The sequence below is a fragment of the Falco biarmicus genome, chromosome 5, assembly GCF_023638135.1.
Source record: "Falco biarmicus isolate bFalBia1 chromosome 5, bFalBia1.pri, whole genome shotgun sequence".
Classification (NCBI taxonomy): Eukaryota; Metazoa; Chordata; class Aves; order Falconiformes; family Falconidae; genus Falco; species Falco biarmicus.
This window is the reverse complement of record NC_079292.1, coordinates 732,968-754,742: the sequence shown is the minus strand read 5'-3', so window position 1 is coordinate 754,742 and position 21,775 is coordinate 732,968. Positions and strand designations below refer to the sequence as shown.

At 37.8% G+C, this 21,775-nt stretch overlaps 1 protein-coding gene across 1 annotated transcript in view; it reads left to right on the top strand.

Moving 5' to 3' along the window:
* The window catches only part of COG5 (component of oligomeric golgi complex 5), a 183,358-nt gene that overhangs the window by 121,309 nt on the left and 40,274 nt on the right, over positions 1-21,775 (top strand). Inside the window, exons 11-14 of the mRNA XM_056340299.1 lie at positions 11,583-11,664; positions 13,953-14,157; positions 15,263-15,424; positions 17,401-17,500. Coding sequence (XP_056196274.1) covers positions 11,583-11,664; positions 13,953-14,157; positions 15,263-15,424; positions 17,401-17,500 — 549 coding nt within the window. The remainder of the gene's footprint in view (positions 1-11,582; positions 11,665-13,952; positions 14,158-15,262; positions 15,425-17,400; positions 17,501-21,775) is intronic.

The window sequence follows — 21,775 nt, the reverse complement described above, 5'->3', positions numbered from 1 at the left end:
GCCTTTAATTACTAGATTTTAATGGGGGAGCAAGGCTAAAAGAATTCAGAATTCATTAAGTTTTGATTTCTAGTTTTGGGGAAAGTGAATAGAGATTTAATTTTCTACATTTTTCAAAAGGTAGGGTTATTGTTTTCGTAATGTTGAGGGTAAAAATTAAAATTACAAGTAAGATTTAAATAATGTAAAATTGATATTTTTGTTCACCTAATGACTGGTTATTTATATCACTTTTCAATTGCTTAATTTACCTTCAGAGAGCTAATAGGTTACTCCGGTTTATTCTGCTTTATTGCTCCTTTCTTTCAATGTGTAGTGACTAATCCTGCCTCAGCTGTTGTCATACCTAAACTGCAATTGACTTCAGCGTCAGTCGCAGCAGAACATATCTTTCTGTGACAGCCACCTTCCTAATCAGAGATAAGAATCTCTCTAAGCCCCTTGTAAAAGAGTTGAAAATGATCTCTGATCCTCATCTATTTTGGGTCCTTCACTCCTACATAGGCATCAACAAGCAGTTCTGCCAAGTGAGAAGCAGCCTTAAAAGCAGCACGTAGTTTTATAGGGGTATTTTGGGATGGTCAGTTGAAAGTGTGAGCTGGGGTCTCTCTGCTGGGCAGAAGGGTACTCACTGTGAGAGGGCAGATCTACCCTTTGATCTGCTGATGTCCCACTTGTTAGCAGCTAAGGCACACTGCACACCTTGTCATTTATGTAAGCCTCTGGGTAAGAAAGTGAGCTGAGAGTTGTAGGGAGTGTTATTATGTACTTTGTGGAGGGCTCTTGTCATTGCCTCTCCTGATGAACGTTTGGTGAGTAAGCAGGCTGTTTTCCCGAGTTGTCAACACTGGCAATATGAGGTGTTAATGATATAGAAGGAAATGTCCTCATCATTACATAAGATTAAAAAAATAAATGGAAAATATAAATGTTTATTGCCTAAAGTGTACTTACATTTCACCTTGTTTCTCGTCCCTGTCCAAACTTGTTAAAAGATGTTGCTGCTTTGAAATTATTCACATCTAACATCACGTATTCACATTCAGCTGACCCAATTAAAAAATAATCCCAGTGGAAAAAGTTGAAAAATTAGCCAGTTACTGCCTTTTGTGAGTTCAGAAAATAATCTGGTTTTCACCTGTTACTACGAGTATGTGATTTACTTTCCAGATTTTTTTTTGTAGAAGCAGAAACTGATTACTTGCACATCCTTTCTGTTTATTTACATTCTGTGGTTTCTGTTTATTATTTAAGCAATGACAAGATACTCTGTGGTGATCTAAACACAGGTGAATGAGCAGGTTTTTGATACCCAGAATACCAAAGATGCTCTTTATTTCAAACCTACAAATTGTCCCACTGAATTCAGTTGCAAGATTTTTGAGACCTCTCTTAAAAAAACCCAAAAAGGTCTTACCAGTTAAAAGTCCTGGTTCTGTCTTTGGATCGATCAGTGTGCCCAGACAGCCATGCTGAAAGTAATTGGGTTCTAATTCAAATGGGATGGTAAGAGGATGTGCAATGGTTTTCTAATGACACTCTGTTTTCTCTAGAACTTTAATTCTGTTTCTGTGACAGAAACGTTCAGCCCTAAGTAAAAGGGGTGATGTGGAGGCTGTGTGGGTTAGTAGGTCATAATGACCTTTGTTCTTTTCCACTTCTTCTTTGGTGGACTTTGTGCAAATTGGAGTTCTGTGGTGATTGAAATTAAGTCAGTTGGTGTTCAGTCAGCTTGCTATTCAAAAAGAAATGCATTTACCAGAAGTGCCACCTTTTATCATCTTCCTTGTCAATCTTACCTGAACAACTACAGGCTGAGCGGACGCGGTAACGAACCACCCTTCCATCCTTGGATGGTGTATGTAGTAGTCAAGGTGAAAGCATAGTCTGAGTTGCTGCTGTACATACTAAATCAGTTCTCTGGATAGAAGAAAGCTGTCAGGTCCCTTGGGTAGTTACTGGCTTTTGGAAACACTAAGTTCATTTACTTCCAGTTGATGCATATCTTGCAGGAATATGGAAGGATTAATTAATGTTTTAAATAGTTCTGAAGATATAGGACACTGTTCAAGACCTAAGTACTTTTGTGCCTTACAAATTAGGTTTTCTGAGGAATCACTGAAGAATTCCAATATTCTAATAGGGCAAATGCACAGTCTTAACTGTATTTGTTAGTTAAGAAGGTAATATTTTTTTTAAAAAAGGTTTTGTTTCTTTTGTCAGCTGCATAAAGAGACCTTTTAAAAATGTTACGCTATTGCTGGAAGTCTAGAAACTATTACACCTTGGATATAAACTGATCAACTTGGTATAATGAAGTTCTGTGCCCTACAGTAAAACAAAAAAATCAAGGTGATTTTTAAAATCATGGTGTCGTTTATTGACATCTGTTCACCTGCACTGTATAATGTGGACAGCATTAGAAATTTAAATGCACTGTGATTCTAAGAAATCTAGTCTCGACTACTTTGAGAGGATAGAAAAGGTTTATTGAAGACACACTCGGAATTGTCTGTTTCCTTACTGATTAATTGTACTACTGAGGATGATGGCTTTTTGTTCACAGTCTAACATTTGGCAATTATGTTGCTATAGAAATAGTGCAAATAATTTCCTTATTTCTGTCCCATAAGATCTTGCAGTACAAAATTGTTAAATAATTTGCATTGTTGCTTTATTGGTGGAAAAAATATTTAGGCTGTCCTTTAAATGTCTTCTGTTTTTAGAGCAACATTCACAAGCTCTGTATTTCTTTATGGTGGAGCCTTTGATTACAGATAGAAAACACTGTATGTATTAGTATGCAAAGCCTGATTTCAGGAGCCTGCAGCAACTAGCTTCATGGTAATATTCACTATATTGTTTTACATTTCAAAGAGGCTTCACAATAAAGATGTTTTTCACATTCTACTCAAAGTAGCAAAATTTCTGCAGGGAAAAATAAGTTGGAAGTGATTGTCATGAAGTGGGAGCCAGTTTAGAATCAATGGGTCAAATTTAATGTTAGAATAGCTATTTTAGACACACACAAATATGATAATTCACAGATGGGAAATGATACTCATTAAGTTCTAAATTTACAGTGTGGCGGAAATAGAGACATTTGTAAAAATAAATATATATCTTTTCAGCATCTTCTTGCATTCTTGCCTAATATTGAATAAGGGGGGTACTTTCATTCTCATTCCTTGAATTTAAAGTTGATGTCAAATACTAAAGAGTTATAGTAAGAACAGAGCTCAAGAGGTTTCATTTCACTAATAGCAAAGTTAATTAGTAGTTTGGTATGTTTTGTAAAAATTAGGTAAGCTATTCTGGTTTTATGTTTGAGGAGACTTTGAAGCAGTTTTCCGGGCTGCAGCATTAATATTATTGTAGAGTAACAGTGAATACAGATCTTCAAATATCTTTGCTCTTACAGTTTTGGTACTCAGCCCACTATCGTTCAGTGGTTTATTAACTTACTAGTAGCTATTAGTGAAAATGGGTTATACTTTTTGAACTGTGAAATCAAGTCACTTTCATGTGAGTAAGTGGGAAGGGGTTTAGCACATGGATTCTGTCAGCATGTAGTTTTTTCCAACAAAGATAGTCTTGTGATCTTGCAAACAGGCAATGTTAATCTAAATTTCAGATCTATACAGCTGAGTAATAATGTCGCTTCACACTATTAAGTTGTCTGCATAGACGCTATAATACAATGCACTAAAGAGATACAGACTACTGGAAAAAAAATTATTATGCAAGTGGAAGTGTTTTTCCCCCCCTCTCTTCGTTCCACACCGACAAAAGAATAGTGATCTGGATCCTTTCCTTACCACCGGTCGTTGCATAGAAGGTGGCTGGGTCTGCAGTCTCTCTCAGTTGCACCATGTGCTGTAACAGCCGTCTTTTTTTAAGGGGTGAAACTCTGGTTTTGATGAACATAGGGTTGCTCATGAATGGCCCAGCTGAATGGTGAGGCCTTAGAGGGTGGTGATCAGTGGCTCAGGGTCTAGCTGGGGGCCAGAAACTAGTGGTGTCCCCCAGGGGACAGTATGGGCTCCAGTCTTGTTTAACACCTTTATTAATGATCTGGATGATGGGGCAGGAGTGTACCTTCAGCAAGTTTCCTGATGATACAAAACTGGGAGGAGTGGCTGATGCTCCAGAGGATTGTGCTGCCATCCATGGGGACCTCAACAGGCTGGAGAAACGGACTGGCAGAAACCTCATGAAGTTCAACAAGAAGTGCAAAGTTCTGCAGCTGGGGAGGAACAACCCCAGGCACCAGCACATGCTGGGGGCAGCCCAGCTGGAAAGCAGCTTGGTAGGAACGGACCTGGGGGTCATCAAGTTGAACATAAGCCAGCAATGTGCCCTTGAGGTGAAGAAGGTGAATAGTATCCTGTGCTGCGTCAGGCAAAGTATTGCAAGCAGATTGAGGAGGTGATCCTTCCTTTATTCACCACCAGTGAGGCCACACAACTGTGTCCAGTTGTGGGTTCCCCAGCACAGGAGAGATGTGGACACACTGGCGAGAGTCCAACGAAGGGCCACAAAGATGAAGGGACTGGAGCATCTCTCCTATGAGGAAGGACTGAGAGAGCTGGGACTGTGCAGCCTGCAGAAGAAAAGGCTCAGGGGGATCTCATCAATGTGTATAAATACCTGAAGGGAGGAGGATGGAGCCTCTTCTCAGTGGTTCCCAGTGACAGGACCAGAGGCAGTGGGCACAAACTGAAACACAGGAGGTTCCTTCTGAACATCAGGAAACAGTTTCACTCTGAGGGTGACTAAGCATTAGCACAGGTTGCTCAGGGAGGTTGTGGAGTCTCCATCCTTGGAGGTATACAAACACCACCTACACACAGTCCTGGGCAACCTCGTCTAGGTGGTCCTGTGTATTGGGTCTGGCTGAGCCCCGCAGCAGCCCCCGCAGCGCTGTGCTTGCGTTGGTAGCGAGAAAGGCGGTGCCAACACACCAGGGTTTGGCTGCTGCTGAGCAGGGCTCGCCCAGCACCAAGGCTGCCTCTCCACCATCCCACCCCTACCAGCAGGCTGGGGGTGGGCAAGATCTCGGGAGGGGTCAGAGCTGGGACAGCTGACCCAGTGGCCAGAGGGATATTCCATACCGTATGACGTCTGCTCAGATATGAAAGCTAAGAGAAAGGAGGAGGAAGGGGGCACATTTGTTATTTATGATGTTTGTGTTCCGGAGCAACCAGTATGTGTACTGAAGCCCTGCTTCCCGGGAAGTGGCCGAACGTCGCCTGCGGGTGGGAAGTAGAGAATAACAGCTTTTGTTTTCTTTTGCTTCCATGTGTGTGACTTTTGCTTTCGTTAAACTGCCTTTGTCTTGACCCACAAGGTTGGAGTTTTTTCCATCTTATTTTGTCCCTTCTTCCTCTTCTGCTGAGGAGGTGAGTGATGGAGTGGTTCGGTGGGCACCTGGTGTCCAGCCAGGGTCAACTCACCACACCCTGCTTGAGCAGGGGGCTGGACCACATAACCTCCAGAGGTCCCTTCCAACCTCAATTGTTGTGTGATTCTGTTGACTCGCAGCTTAAAATCTCTGCCTGAAAGACTAGTCCAGTGCTTTGAATTTGGCATCTACTAAATGTAATGTTTTCTTGTCCTAGACTAGCGTTAAAAGTATAAAACTTTTACCATTGGAATATTACATTTCCACACTTATTATGGTTGTATTATTGGGGGAAGACTCAATTTTATTAGTTTACAACAGAAAGATTTTTTTAAGAGAACCTTATCTTAAAATACAATTTGCTAGTCTGTGTTCACTTAGAATGCATAAGCCTATGTTCAGCTTTGCTTCGTTGAGCTGGGACAGAGAGCAGGATGAATTAGCACTGTCCACATGTCTTCTGGCACTGTCATTATGCAGTATTATCACACATTCTTAATTGTTTTATCTAAAACCCCCTCTGTTGTGGGGAGGTTGCATAGTATTACTGTCTGTGCAGAGTATTGACAATAATAACTTTATAGTAATAGTTGAAACTAAATAGTTACACAAGGTGAACACATTTTTTGCTGATTTGTGATTACGGCCCTGATTCAGCAAAGTACTTAAGCACATTCTTAATTTCACGTAAATAAGGTGTATACCTTGGATATCAAACAGACTGCCTGCATCTGTTATTCTAATAAGGGTGAACTCTGTTGAATTATGACTTACATTAATGATCTTTTTCTGGTTCATGTACACAATAAGGTGAGCCTTCCTGTTGAGAAATTTCATTGCCACTTGTGGTCTAGCCTGCTGCACATATTTTGCCTGATTTATGTGTGTAATTTCCATGAGCAAGTAATTCCTATGTGAATAGTATGTGTGGCTGAGTTATGGACTTTTAAACAGTATGAAAAAGGGTAAAATTATAGTTGATGGTCCAGACTGGAATCTGATTGTTGTGTTTCTTTATTTTACTCTACACAGATGCAAGTGGGTTGCATAGGAATAACGTTTTCAAAAGTAGCTGAGTGCTTATGTCTTTCAAAAGCATAGTTCTATTCCCCTGGTTCTGGCCAGCTCTCCAGCAGGTCAGGAACGCCAGGGGGTTGCCCTAGTTATGTTACTGGGCAGTTGTTCAGTTCGTTTCTGAAAGCAAAGAATTAACAAGAGGAAGACAGATCTAAGCTGTCTTGTACTGCCTAAGGAGTTGCATAGGGGCTGCTGCTAAATCGCTTGAGTGCCTGCTGAGCTGTATCAGTTCTGGGGAATAAAGTGGTCACTGGGCACAGGAACAGCAGCGCCAGGATTTTTAATTCCCAGTTTGGGTTGGTAGATTATTAGTTTATGTAAGTGTAGTTTAGGTATTAGAGCATGTTCAAAGCAGATTTTTATGAAAAAATAGCCAGTTCTGTGGCTGATCTTAACCTCCCAACATTTTGTAGTGGTGCAAAGTATGAGTTATGTGCAGATTTTTCTCAGCTGTGAGATCAAAATAAAGCTGTGAACAGATAGTAACGTCAATTAAAAAATGCTGAGTTAAATGGATCTGCTTTTTGGGGGGAAATCATGTTTTCCCATTATAGTCCTACAGTTGCTTGCAATTAATGTTCATAGATTTAATTCAGTTGTATTCCGTAACAGAGAAAATATTTATATGTCAAACTGAATCTTGCCTGTCCTGAGTTTCAGATACCATCAATTACAGTTAAGGTTCTTTTGTTGGAGAAAGAACATATTGCAGGAAAGGAGAAAACAGCATTCTATTACATGCTGAAGTATAATGATTTCCTTCTGAGAGACCTTAAATTATATATAGATGTTTTATGTAGGATTTCTATATATGCAGTATATACCTGAAACAGTTTTTTGCCCCAGATAACAGTACCAGACCTCTTAATTTCCAAAGGTTTATGTGTTCTCTGCATTATTAAACACATACGCTGATGGGGGGAATGTGACAGAATGGTGACCTTTTTCCAGTGTTGTTGGTTATGGAATAGGAAGCTGTTGGAAAATGATTGCCACAGAGCTGAAAAGATAATCGGATGCAGTTCATTACTCATCTTGTCAGCTGCTCCTGCTACAAGGGATTGTATCACAAGATGTTAATCTGCTTGTGACTAGATTTCAAAGCAAGCATTTTTATTTTGGAGGGGGTGTAAGTAATTTAACATCTTTCAGTTTTATTTCGTTTTCAGAAGCAAAAGAAATGGAAAATTCCCAATTTAAAGTCTCAGAATATTAATTGATAAAAATATTAGTACATCCTTGTGGGGTTTGTTACAAAAATATGATGATATGCTGCAAAAAGCTATTTAATTGCAGAAGTTGTTCTTTTTAAGCTAATGATGAGATAGTGTATTCCTTGAATAAGTTTGCTAGCACACTTCAGTGTGATCTGCAAGACAAGTACAGACACAAGAAAGATTTGCAGCAAGAAGAATCCCTTCTACACATTGAATCACTACTGTGGATATACCCGATGCTCCCATACATTGTCTGCCAGTTAGGATATTTGGTATAACTGTAGAGGAGGACCAAATTCCTTCCTTACACTGTACAGATGGGAAGATGACAAGAATGCAGGTTTAGCTAGATGACATTTTCTGAAAGCAAAAGGCCCAAAAGATTAGTTACTTTCTGATACTGTGGCATGTTGCTCACAGTGCTATATGAAGCATAGGGGAAGGCTTATAAACTTTCCATTAAAATAAGAAGAGCCAGTAGATTGGCTGTGTACATTTCAGGCAAGTAGTGCTGCCCTTTCCTCTTCCACCTTCATCCTGCCTATCTTCTTAAGTCCTTGAAGAAGTTGTCCAGTACATGGAGAGGACATTCCTTTGATTTCCTGCTGAGCTGGAGAAAACCAGTCCTTTTGCTACGCTTTTGTGTGTCATTTTCTGCTATTGATTATTGTCAAATGGAATTGCACATTATATTTTGAACAGTGAAAGTATAATTTCCATTGTGATCTACAGGCACAGATGTAATCTCTGTTAGAATATAATATTTTAAAAAATTAGCGGTTAGATACTTAAAAGGACTTAAAAAATAATATCTTGAGTTAATATGTAAGCAAAAAGAAATTACAGGTTTAGACTAAATAAATAGTTTCTGGATACTCATGGTTGCATATGGCACTTTTTACTCCAGCAGGAGTATCTAATGCTGTATTCCCATTCTGGTAGCTACAGCCCACCCACGTAAATACCCCCTGGTGTATGCGTAGGCGACAATATTCTCTAGTTCCTGCCACAAACTCTTACATGGTCTTTTGTGTGCTATTAATCAACAGCTATATTTCACCTCCAGAGTGACTGCAGACTGCATCTCAACAGTGGACAAAGTGAAATACCGTATCTCACATTATAGAAGCAACCAGTAATGACTCTGTAGATGGCGGTTTTAGTAGGTCCAAAACTGGGGCATTAATAATTTTTTCACCTAAACATTTTTGACTGAGTAGTCAATTGCTGTGAAATGTTATTTGAATTTTCTGTACAGCTTTTCCCCTCTGTTTCTGCTCATACATAATACAGTTGGTTAGCTGAAACATGAGAGCTGCCTTCACTACAAAATTCTGATACAGTTAATGAACACCGTTTTCCTGGGTCAGAAGACACAAGCTAATGGGCAGAGGTTTAATTGGTACAGCTGTGGCTACTATGCAGATATTTTCATGAGTATGTATGTATAAATGTCTGACTTTATATTATATATGTGTATATATATAGGTACATTTAAAAGTTACGTATTTTCACAAAAAAATTAAATGTCACATGGATGGTACTGTTATTTGTCACCATGTTGAATCAGACAATTAAGATAGAAATGTCAATGTGGAGGGACTACATGCAAATTTGTTTTCAAGACCCTTTAATCATTGTATTTTTATGCTGAGACTGTGACAGAGGTATAGATGCTGATTACAGTAACGAAAGAAATGTTGTTTGAAAGTGCTCTGTAAGTATTTTTCTACCTCCATTAGATTATTTAGAAATTGAATTGAGTTACCGTGCTGAATAGGCAAACATTGTTCCAGGTTGGGATAGAGAATATGAAAGCTAATTAATTTACGGTTGATGTGAAAGGCCATTTGTTTTATGGTAATTTTCATGTTTTATATGTGAAACTGTGAAGTGAAGAACTGAGTAATTTCATGTTTATGCTATAGTAATAAATTTACAAAAAAACCCAAAGATACTTTATGCGGTGCACCTTTTGAATCATTGTCTGATACTGTAATTTTTCTTTGCCCATTTATGAAAATAAAGTACAATTTTACAGAAAATATAAACATAGCTATAAAATAAGGCATGTCAGTTTCTAAATCCATCAGATCCTCAAGCAGTCAAAAATGACATTCTGTCATCCCAGTTTATTTTAGTATTCTGTGTTAATTCTCATACATTTTACAAGTATTAGTCCAACAGCATAAAAGATATTCTCTCTAGATTCTTAACATGACCCATAATTTTTATCTTTCTTTGAATATCTTTAGAGATCAAGAGTAGGGTTGGATAAATTCCTCATCTAATCTCAGAATTTATGAAAGCATTCTATCTGATAGTCCTTATTTATTTATTTATTGTCTCAGTGTACCTTTGACTGATCTTCGGGTTTTATATCAGTCCTTTAAGGTGATAGTTTTGGAACTGAAACTTGAGCTTGAACTTGCAATCTTCCAGTGACCAGATCTTCAAATGGCATCCAGTGGTACCCTGTTAATGGATTAATGGATGACATTCTAAATACCTTCATGACTTCGCATGTTGTTGCCAGTGCAAGGGAATAGAGTTCATTCTTTCTTCCTTCATCATCTGAAGTAATAATTCAATTTGGTGTAGCTGGACTTTTATATTTGATAGCTAATCTCCTTTTTGTGGTGCTGGAGAGTGCCAAAGTTGAACTGACGCTTTAACAGGACTTGTGTTATAAACAAGTACTAGGGTTGTTTGGTTGGGGTTTTTTTCATTTTTCTCATAGTGAAGTCACTGGCAGTGCCAGAAGGAAAGCTGAGAAAATGCATCCCTCTTTGACAACAATTTCAGTGTTGAGCCCTTTGCTTAAACCCATCTTTATCTGCTGTGAATGTTGTGCTTTGATATAAAACCTTGGATGTTTCAGAGTGATTCAGGATAGAAACAGCCAAGTGCCAGCATAAAATCCTTAGAATTGCTGTCATTTGTCATCACTGCTGGCTGTTTCACTTTTTCATTCTGAGCACTTTTTGCTGATTATCATTACTATAGTGATTTGATCAAACTGGCTGATTTATACAGTAGGGTCAATACATTACCTGTATACCATGCAATGAAGAAAACTGTTCTGTCCAGAGTGAGCTTCCCCTTCCCATGAAAACACTGGATAGCCTTCCAAGTATCTAACTAGTGGGCATGACAGGATACCCATTGTCATCTTCGGTAATTTTTTATACCTCGAGCACAGAGACAGGAAGAAAGCAAAAGACAGAAAACAAAATCATGCTTTAATGCTTGAGTGTAAGTGCGAGATCATGGGGGGAGTAAGGGAACAGCCTGCCGTTTCTTGTGTGTCCTCTTTGTAAGAATACGCTGCCTCTTTCCTCTTCTGACAGCAAGCCTTGTTGACACAAGGTGGTGAAGAGTCAACTGTGAGGTTCGCTGCGTTTTCATGTGTTTTATGTTTTTAGAAACAGGCAACTGTTCTGTGTGAAGCAGCACAGCATGCGCTGGTTTTGGTCCCTGGCCGGTGTTTGCAAGCATGTTGTAATGGCAGCAACGATAATTGCTGTGATGTAGCCAGCACGAGAACCCCCACAGAATGTGAAGGTCACTGCAATGCAAAGAGATTTTCTAACACATCTCCTGAGGTGTGCTGCTTCAATCTACACTCGTGCCCCTAGAGAGCTGTGAGCATTTCTCTCAGACGTGAAGGAAAATATTCCATTTGAGAGAAGACCAAAGCTTTTGGTTTTGTTTTCTCCAGTATTTTTTCTAGCTTTAAACTTGAGGAAAACTTGGACTTTGTTTACTTAGTTTTTATTCTCAGTGATAGTGGAACAGCTTTGACTGGAAGCATTTGCATTGGTTAAGATTATTTGCAAAGAGCGTGTTTTGAAACTTGTCTTCCTTTTGTCCCTTGCTATCAGGATGGCCAGTCTGACATTTTGTACAAATTTTGGACTGCAGTGACTCACACACTTTCCTCTCAGTTCCAGTCAGCAACAGACTGTAAGTATTCAGTATAAACAATTTGTGATGTATTCTGCAGTTATTTTGAATCTCTCATGTCAGTAAGCCTTTTGCTTATTATCTCCTCTACTAGAACTATAGCAGTGGTTCACTCAGTGAAGAGGCTGTGATTTTAGAACTTTTTTTGGTTTTGTAACCAAACAGGGTGATCCTCCTAAACTATGATTGAATTTTCAGAGAGAAATATTTTCTGCTTAATTAAGTAGTCATTATCTAATAACAACAATGTATTTTTGCAATTGAATGTAGAGGTAAAAATGTTTGGAATGATACATTATACTTTCCAAACTGAAACGGCTTTGCCAAATTCAAAAATAGTATTTTGATTTTAAAGAGCAGTTCTTAGAATCCTTTCTTGTTAAACACTGATTAGTTATAGAAACCTGATTTTAGCCATTTTTGGGTACCTTTATTAAATAGAAGTTGAGTTTCTGCAAAATTGTTTCTTGACTAAATACAGATAAATGGGTGGTTCTGACAATGCACAATATTCTGTATATATGTAATACATAAATACAGATACAATCAAGGAATATTAAATATAAATAATGCATAAACGTAAGACAGTACTATTACCAGTACATGCTAATGCAGCATGCAATTGGATTGTAGGTGAGTTCGGTGCTTTCATAAACGTATCTTTCATGTTTGTATACAGTGTATAAAGTACATACCAATGAAGTGCATAAGATTTCCATTTATCTTTGTGATCTCATTGGCCCTTCAAATTTTGGCCCTTCCAGGCTTTATAGCAGCAATATAATTTTGAGGAACTAGCTGGTTGGTTCATGTTCAGTGGTTGCTAAGTAACTAGATGCTCCCAAAAGAAAATGTATTCATCTTGTGTTAAAACATATTAATTTTGCGGTTTGCCTTACACGCTACTTTAGCAGCAGTATGTAGATAGCCGCAATCCTGTATGTTCAAGCTGAACACGTGCTACCTGTTTTCAGCACTCAAGTGTTAAGACTGTAAAACTGTGACATCAGTTAATGGGATTAACCAACATATCAGAAGTAAGGGAACTCTTAGATTTCGTCAGCAGTACTTTGTCTGACAGTTATTAAAAATATTTCATTACTTACGATTTTTAATCATTTTTTATATATAAATGTTTAGAGGGAGCATTTGGATTTTTGAACTGTGAATGACGTTTTTACTTTGCTACAGCTGAGTTTTGGGGAAACAGTGCTTGCAGTGAGTAGACTTTTTCATTTAAGTGGCACATCTACATGAGAATGTTCATTTTTAACATATAAATTCAAAGTGATTGAATCCACTCACAGACCTCTGGATCATATAAATCAGAGGAAGACCAGACAATATCAGAAAATAATGTAAAAACAGGAATTCCTGGCAGTTTACAGAGTTTGATAATAGATCATGATCTGCTTTTGTGAGGTTGGGACAGTTTTTATAAACATAGCTTCGTGACCTGAAATAACTTTGCATTTGTTAATAAATGTGAATCCTCCTGTATTCAAAATCAGAAGATATTTGAGTTGAAAGCATAGGCTGGGTGAAATGGGACAGATGTCTGGAACCTGAAAAACCTACGAATGAAAAGAACAGTGTTAATCCCCTAATGTAATGGGAAATCCATAAAGTATGAGTGATATTAGATCAAGATTAACATCAGTTGCTAGAACAGTTGTACCTTTGTTTCGTTTCCTGTTACTCGTGGCAAGCCTTTCAAGGCTTAAAATACGGCTGATTTTTCTTTATTTGACAAGTTTAGAAATTGCAATTTTTGTACGTTGTTTTAAAAAGTATGTGTAGAAGTATATGCTCCCCTCATCAGATTTCTGAAGAGTCTGGCTCATAGCAGTTATCTTTGTGTCTTTCAGATGGGTATCTTCAAAGTTGCACATCCCCACACTTTTACCCCATCAAGCTATTGTTTGAAAATTTCTAGATTTAGGGAGTTCTAATCATGCTTTGGCCTTAAATGAATGATAGTAGGAATAATTAAGTTTGATACCAGATGTTTCACTACCATGAGTAGTATCTTTATTGTGCAAAGTTTTTCATGTCCAGTCTTTCAGCTGTGGATTTTGTGTTGGTGCTTTGTCCACTGTATTTAGTGTGATAGTTCATGCAACTTTGAAGTTAATTATAAATATGACATTATTAATATTAAAGATAGGGTTACATTGTATACAAGTTGTTGATATAAATGCAAGAATACAGATTGTTTATATGAATCAAAAAATTGTTTTGAACTTAGCATAAAAATAAAGCATATTGCTTACTGCTTTATTTTGCAGCCTCTATGTTTTTAAAACAAGCTTTTGAAGGAGAATACCCTAAATTACTGAGGCTTTATAATGACTTGTGGAAGCGCCTGCAACAATACAGTCAAAATATTCAGAGGAATTTTAACACAAGTGGAACTGCTGATCTCTTTGCTGAACTGCAACAAATGGAAGAAGATACACAGGACATATTCATGCAGAAAACCCAAGATTATGAGTATGTATTATGAACTCTAAGGCAATAAAATGGAAAGCTTTACACCCTGCAAGAGAGCAGTATTTTTAAGAACTTAGAGCGGAAAAATTTTGAAGGCTTTTTTTTTCCTCCAGCAGTTACTGCTTTAATACTATTTTTGAGCTGTAGGATTTTCATTAGGTTATATAATTAACAGTCTTGGATTGTCATGTCTTTCACACAAGTCCCTGACTTTGGAACTAGTTTTATCTTTTTGTCTCTTTGGGTGAGAAAAAGAAAAGCGGAATGATGAAAATTCAGTTTTGTGTGTGTTGCAATTACAGCAGTAGCTTTCTCTTAATGATACAGCAATCATTGGAGTGTGACAAATGCTCAGTTTGTTATGATTCACAGTTTTTATATTTATACATCATAGAATAAACATGATCTGAGTGGTAGATACCAGAAAGATCAAATGGAAACATGGTCATCAAGTCTATTAGGACTTCTAGACTTCTGTAAGATAAAGTGAGTATTTTATGTGAGATTTGTATTGGCTTAAATATGTTCCTGAGCAGTCAGTGGGAGACTTATCATTTACTTCAATGAAAGCAAAGTAAAAAGTTCACCAGACTTCTGACAATGAGGTAAAATGTTTGAAAGTGCTCATTTTCACAAATAGAAACACTAAAGACTGAAGCTTGTTAAGGGTAAATTTTAGAAGTCTTTCTATTTGAATCTTCCTGTATGCATATGTATCCCAGGAAATATATTTTTTGAAAAATATAACCCCGAGTACAAGCTATCTGCTCATTAACTATGTGGAAAAGGTCTTTCACTGCAATTTTGGATATCTTGCTGATATTTTGCAGATGTTTTTAGTACTGTTTGTCTCAAGAACGCCTTGAATTAAGGATTCCACATAGGTCTTACAGAAAGTGCTAAGTACTGTATTGAACTATACAGAATGGCTCCCTTGACTAGTTGCGTGGTTCAAATGAAAAGCAAGGTATTAAAATTATTCAGGTGCATATGTTTAAAGAGCAGAGAGAAAAACCAGTTTCAATACTGCAAAGTTTGTATGGTCTAGAAAGATTCAATGTTACCATGTAATTTAAAATGTAGTAATTTTGTCTTATGTCCACAGTCCAGAAAAAGCCTTGAAAGATTCACTGCAACAGTATGAAGCTGCTTATTTGTCAAAATCCTTATCTCGACTCTTTGACCCTATCAATCTTGTCTTCCCTCCTGGAGGTCGGAATCCACCCTCTTCTGACGAGCTTGACAGCATCATTAAAACTATAGCCAGGTATGCACATGCAATACCTTGCAAAATGTAATCTTCAGCATGTCTTTTCTCATAAGTTAAAATTTTAGGAATGACACTTCCGTATCAGTAGAAGTTTGATTACTCTTTAGTTATAAAACTGGTTAGTGTAAAAATTAAGTCAGGGTTAAGAGGAGAGGAGAAGAGAATATTTCAGTTGGAGGGGACCTACAGCGGTCATCTAGTCCAGCTGCCTGACCAGTTCAGGGCTGTCCAAAACCTAAAGCATGTTATTACGGACACTGTCCAAATGCCTCTTCAACACTGACAGGCTTGGGGCATCAACCACCTCTCCAGGAAGCCTGTCCCAGGGTTTGACCACCCTCTCAGTAAAGAAAAGCTTCCTAATGTCAAGTCTGAACCTCCCCTGGCACGGCTTTGGACCATTCCCACGTGTCCTCTCGCTGGATCCCAGGGAGAAGCGCTCAGCGCCTCCCTCTCCACCTCCCCGTCCCCGGGGAGCTGTAGGGAGCAATGAGGTCGCCCCGCAGCCTCCTTTTCTCCAAACTAGACAAACCCAAAGTCCCTAGCCGCTCCCCACGGGACATGCCTTCCAGCCCTTTCACCAGCTTTGTTGCCCTCCTCTGGGCACATTCCAGTAACTCGACGTCCTTCTGAAATTGTGGGGCCCAGAACCGCACACAGTAGTCAAGGGGAGGCTGCACCCATGCTAAATACAGTGGGCTAATCACCTCTTTATTTATAATTTATTATAAATCTTGCTATTTGTTATTTATTCTCTGTATTTTGTTTTTCTGGAATAACTGAAATTTTAATTTAAGTTTTACTGTCCAGGCTTATAAACTATCAGGAAGAGAAACTTCACACATATTGTAAAGGCCTCATATATTAATTATTCTGACTGTGTCAAAGGCAAAATGATAGTTGGCTGCAAGTGATAATGCCTGATGTAAATATTCTGTTGGAGTGAAACAGCAGGACGTTAGATAAAGATGACTGCTCCAGGTAGAATTTGTAAAATGAGGTGCTTAAATTACCAGTGGTATGTTTTCCCTCATGAAGTTTTGGTAAGGACTACTTTGTTTAATATAGTCTGAAAATGATGGACAGTATTCACAGCATGTGAGGGTGTGTATGTGTGATACTAAATACCGACACTGCGCTTGTGACTGGGAGTTGCAGATGCTCAGAACATGCCTATTGGTGTGGTTGTTGATGTTATTTTGCTCTTTGCAGAGGAGAAGGGAAAATGGCATGAAAATTAGAAATTTCAGCAGAGTTTTCCAGAGTGACCTTTAGTCAATGGTGTCTGGGGCCTTGCAGAGTTCTTGGAGCAGTTTATTGCTATGTCAGGGTGCCCGGTGGCTCTTCAGTTCTTGGGAGGGGTTCATCTCATCACTAGCAACACAGTGGTCCTAGTGCTTGTCTGTTTTCAGTAAGAGCATTTATGAATGCAGCCCCAGCTGATGGAGATCTGGGGGGTTCCACAAACAAGAAATAGTGAAAATTATTTGGAATTCTTTTCCTTCTTCCATTTGTTCCCCGTCATTCCTTTGGGGCCTCTGTTACTACAAAGGATTGCTTAAAACACAGCTTATTAGTTGTGTCAAGCTAAGGCGTCCCCTGGGTATTTCTGCACAGCTCATGTAATTCCAGAGTTGAATGACTGTGTGTTCACCTGTAATGTTTGAAGGCTGCTGCCAAAGCTTGAATGTAGTTAATTGCAGTCAATATTTTTGAATGGCTTACTAATAGTGATTTCATACTGAAGTGTCATTCCTAAACTTTGCTCATTTTTAATAGAATAGGAACACTGCACATAAAATTCCCAAATGACTTGTTAAATTGTAAACTGAATTACAGTGCTTAGAAAAATTTGGTTGTATGTGTTACTCTCTCTAGACATGCCATCTAACTAGGTATTCGTAGTTAATTCTTTATCAATTAAATACAGCACTGTTTAGTTATTAATTAAGATTTGTAATCTTTGCTTCCAGTGAGCTAAATGTGGCTGCTGTTGATCAAGACCTGAGTTTAGCTGTGGCAAAAAATGTGGCAAAGACTGTTCAGCTCTATGGTGTAAAGTCTGAGCAGCTTGTAAGTAATTTTAAATTTCTAAAAATTTATGGGTTTCTGTGTACAATGTTTTGGGTTTTGTAGTTTTACAACATAACAGTAAAGCAAGCTAGGTAGACAAAAAACTTCAAATTGGCTTGTGTTTGGAAAGGTTTTCAGTTAAATCCTGCCTTCACATAAACACAGTTTATCGATAGCCGTAAAATTTGTCTGTACAACTCCAAATTGAATTTGCCATATTAATTTTTTTTAAAAAAACCATGAAAATGGTGGTTGTTAAGTAAAATTAAGACAATTTGTTTCAGTTTAATATTTACCAAAATTTGATATACCATCGGTAACATGATACATCACCTTTATGGTATTAAAATCTGGTCTACTCAAATAAATTTTTTCACTGTTTGCAACAAATTTTGGGCATTTTTTCTCTGTATTTATTATTTGCTGTGTATTTAACTGACCCTAGTTTTGTTTGCATTTGTCACTGCTTCCAGACTTTTGCCATGCACTGTTACCTAGTGTTAAACTGAATAGAGGAAGGAACCCCAAAGCCTTATCCTTTGGGTAAGGATCCCAAAAAAGGAAATAGTTAGTACAGTCATATGAAAAAAATGAATAATTTTTAAGGTCAACAACTTTCTCAGGAAGTCTGCTGCTGAATTTTTGATTCTTTTCTTATGAAGATATTTTAATTAATTTTGCAATATACAGACCCACAAGAAATTGCTAACTACTTGTATTTGTAAACAAGATTTTCACTTGGAACAATAATTCTGAGAGCAAACTCAGACTCCATTGAGATTAATTTACGGTATGGTTCATTTAAAGAGATACTTGCTAACAGTTTTTTGTAACAATTGGCTACAAAACATTGTAGCAGTTAAGTAAGAATAGAGTCTGTTTACCTTTCATACACTTGCTATCTCTGCATAGCTTTAAAAACATTGAAATTCAATAACACGTACCTTGTTAGCCATGTCTGTTGGATTAATTGCATTGTGAAGCACTCAATAAGATCATAAAGATTGTTTAAATTTTTAAAATAAAAATATATGTTTACATGATTTTGCTATATATTTAGAGCATAGTGCTTAAGTTGGCTCTTCCTTTTAAAGATACCAAATCATGGCTTCATAATTTCAGAGTGAAATTTGCTCATGAGTGAAATCAGGATTTTTAGTAGGTCACAAGAGTCATCATGAGTACAAAATACTACACTTGTGTCTCTGTCTGTCATGGAGTGCATTGTCAAATAGTGGCATTCAACTGGAAAAAAAAAAGTCGTATTAGCTGTAACTGTGAAAGGACCAGGGTCTGTTGTGCTCAGCATCTCTGTTAGGGTTTGAATGGGGCCAGTAGCTTCTTCTAAAGCCTACATCATGTTGTGGTAAGCCAGCTGGCAAATTCTTAAGAAACCCTGAAAAAAAGAATATGTAGAAATAAGCTGACAGGTATATGATTTGTGGGTTTGTATTAGCTGACCTGAAACTAAAAGAATGTGGGCGTAAAGAGGGAGCCTGAGCCCTTGAACCTCTCGAATTTGACAACTGAAAGTAAAACCTGAAACTTTGAAAAACTAAGTGACAGAATTAGTCAAACTGGCAGAATGAACATGAATGTCCTTCAAGAATATACCCACAAGTTGTAAACAATATAAACAGGTACATTTTTTAACTTTTTTTTCCCTTCCCTTTCCTTACTGATAGACATGTTACAAAACGATAAACTGGAAGGGCTCAACACTGTTGCCAGTGGCATAGGTGTGTAGTGCCATCTTTAGAGTGCTAAAATATCATGCCGAGCCTCCAGCTGCCTCTCCAGAAGGGCATGGCTCTCCCACTTGCCCTGTGCCATGCTTGCCAGCCCCGTGGATATAATCTAGAACGTCTTAACTGTTCTTTTGTACCTATCTTGGGGCAGGCAGATTGAGCCTGAAATGTGTACCATGTGTAGAACAAAGAGCTATATCAGACAGCACTGTTTCATTATGTTTTAGTGGTGTAGCCAAGAATGCAATCTTAATTCAATCTTGCAATCCGGCCTCCAATGATAGCTTTCTAAAGCTGAGGAGGGTGACCATGTAACATTTCCGCTCAGATGTTTCATTTCTGATAGCTATATAGAGCAGTGCTAAAGATGGAAATTTAATTTCCTGGAGGAATACACAATTCAATTCTCTTCCAAATTAAAAGTAAACAAAAGAATCTCAGAATTGTCAGTGAAGAAAGGTTGAGGGGGGCTTTTAAGGGTCGTTAGAAATTGTTATTTTTAATGTTGTAATATTGCAGGTAGATGTGAATGGTGAAAAACTGAAATGGGCACGCCTAAAAATGTTAAGACGTTTTGATGTCAGGGTTTTTATTTATTCAATTTCACCAAAAAAAGCAATTGCAATTCACTAAGATTTCATCGCTGTTTCTCCAGTTAGCTTTAGATAGGACAAATAACAAGAAATACGTTATTCAAGACTCGAAGATATTACCTTTAAGTTAAAGCAGCATCTAGTAGTCTGTACATACAGTACTAAAGCAAAAACAAATAAGAAAAAATAGCCTCTTCCTGTGAACCCAAAATGTATGTTTGTGTTTCTTGTTACCTTGCATATTGCTGGCTTTTGGTTTTCAGCTTTCCCCACACCAAGAACTAGCCACTGCTGTGCCTGAGACCTATTCATATTTCAACCAGTTCAGATGATTTCAGAGAAGATATAAATATCCCTCCGTGAGCAGTAGGTAGATCTGTTCTGCTGTTGGATGAATCTTTAGCTAACCCCTTGCCTGATGCTTGGTGTGGTTGGTGTATGCCATGAAGCATTCAGAATTATTGTCCTAATTTCACTCAGTGTAATTGCAGATGTTCTTACTATACAGAGTTTGAAGGGATAATTATACATTGCACTACATTAAAAAAAAAATAAATCTGTTAATTTAGGAGTATCACCTTTCAACCTCACCACCCATCCTGTCTTCTGTTAGGTGATGCTGAGGAGGGATGCTTGGCATATTTTCTCTCTGCTGTTATTATTTTGACTCTTATTCAGATTTTCCCTAAATCAGGCAGCCCAAACATCTTCGTAATGATTACAGAAATGGCAAGTTTTCCATTCTTCTCATTCCAGATTAGAACAGAGATTAACAAATCTGATCACTGTGTTTTGGATAAGAGCAAAATTTCCCTAATCTGCATTTGCACATATGACTGCTTACTGAGTAGGATTTTGTTCACTAGCCACATTTTTATACAAGTGAGGTAGCCCAGATAAAAAAAGAGCACTAACTTTTCTCCTTGATTTAAGAATTTTCCAGAGGGGTCATCCATTCCCATTTCCAAATACCTTAAATAACCCGTCTATATAACAAATATAACATGTTGTGCTCGTGTTTAACTGGCCACGTAAGGAAAATTGTCTTTCATCAAATGCTGACAATAAGTGCGGTGGAGGGAGGAGATTAATGAGAAACCACTAAAGTTGCATTTCCTGAAAACAAAGAAAAAGTTGAGTAATCTTGGGGTTTTTTTGAGAATCCATGCTACTACACAAAAGATAGGTGCTCACAAATCTGCCTCCTAGAGAAATTTTTTCCCATTTGTATAACTGATAGTTGAGAAGAGATGTAGAAGAGAGCTTGTATCTCACCAACATCTTCATTAGATGCCTTTGACACGGCAGCAGTAATTGCATGGCAGAAACCACTAGGGCAGTGGTCTCTAAATTTTTATGATCATGCATCCCTATCAGTATAAGCTTTCTGAGCATGCACCCCCATTATATGTGTATTTATTTATTTATAAATTACATACACATACTATTGAAGTTTTGATATTTTCTTCCTGCACTCCCATGGATTGCCTTGCATAGCCCACGTGGTGCATGCACCCCTCTTTGAAGACCACTGCTCTAAGGTAATACTCTGCAGTAATCTTCCATAATAAGAAGTGAATAAGGTTTGGGTGTCCAGTTTTGGAAAAGATGCCTGGTTGATTGCAGAGGTGTTTAAAATTAATGTTTGATTCTGTTCATTTATTACTTTAAATCAGATTTCTGATTTATTTATATAAAAATGAAAATGATAGTCACCTGTTGATTGGAAGTGAGACTAAACTGCATTTCCCCAGTTGATTACCTGTAATTTTGTCATTTACTGAGCTGAATTTAAAATGCCCTTGAAATGTTGTGATTTCTCTCATAATTAGAAATCTCTTTCTTGAAACTTTGGTATTACTGTGCTTTGCTTTGCCTGTTGATAGAGCTATTTGTCTTACTGATACTTAGAACTGGATGTCTTGTGGAGACAA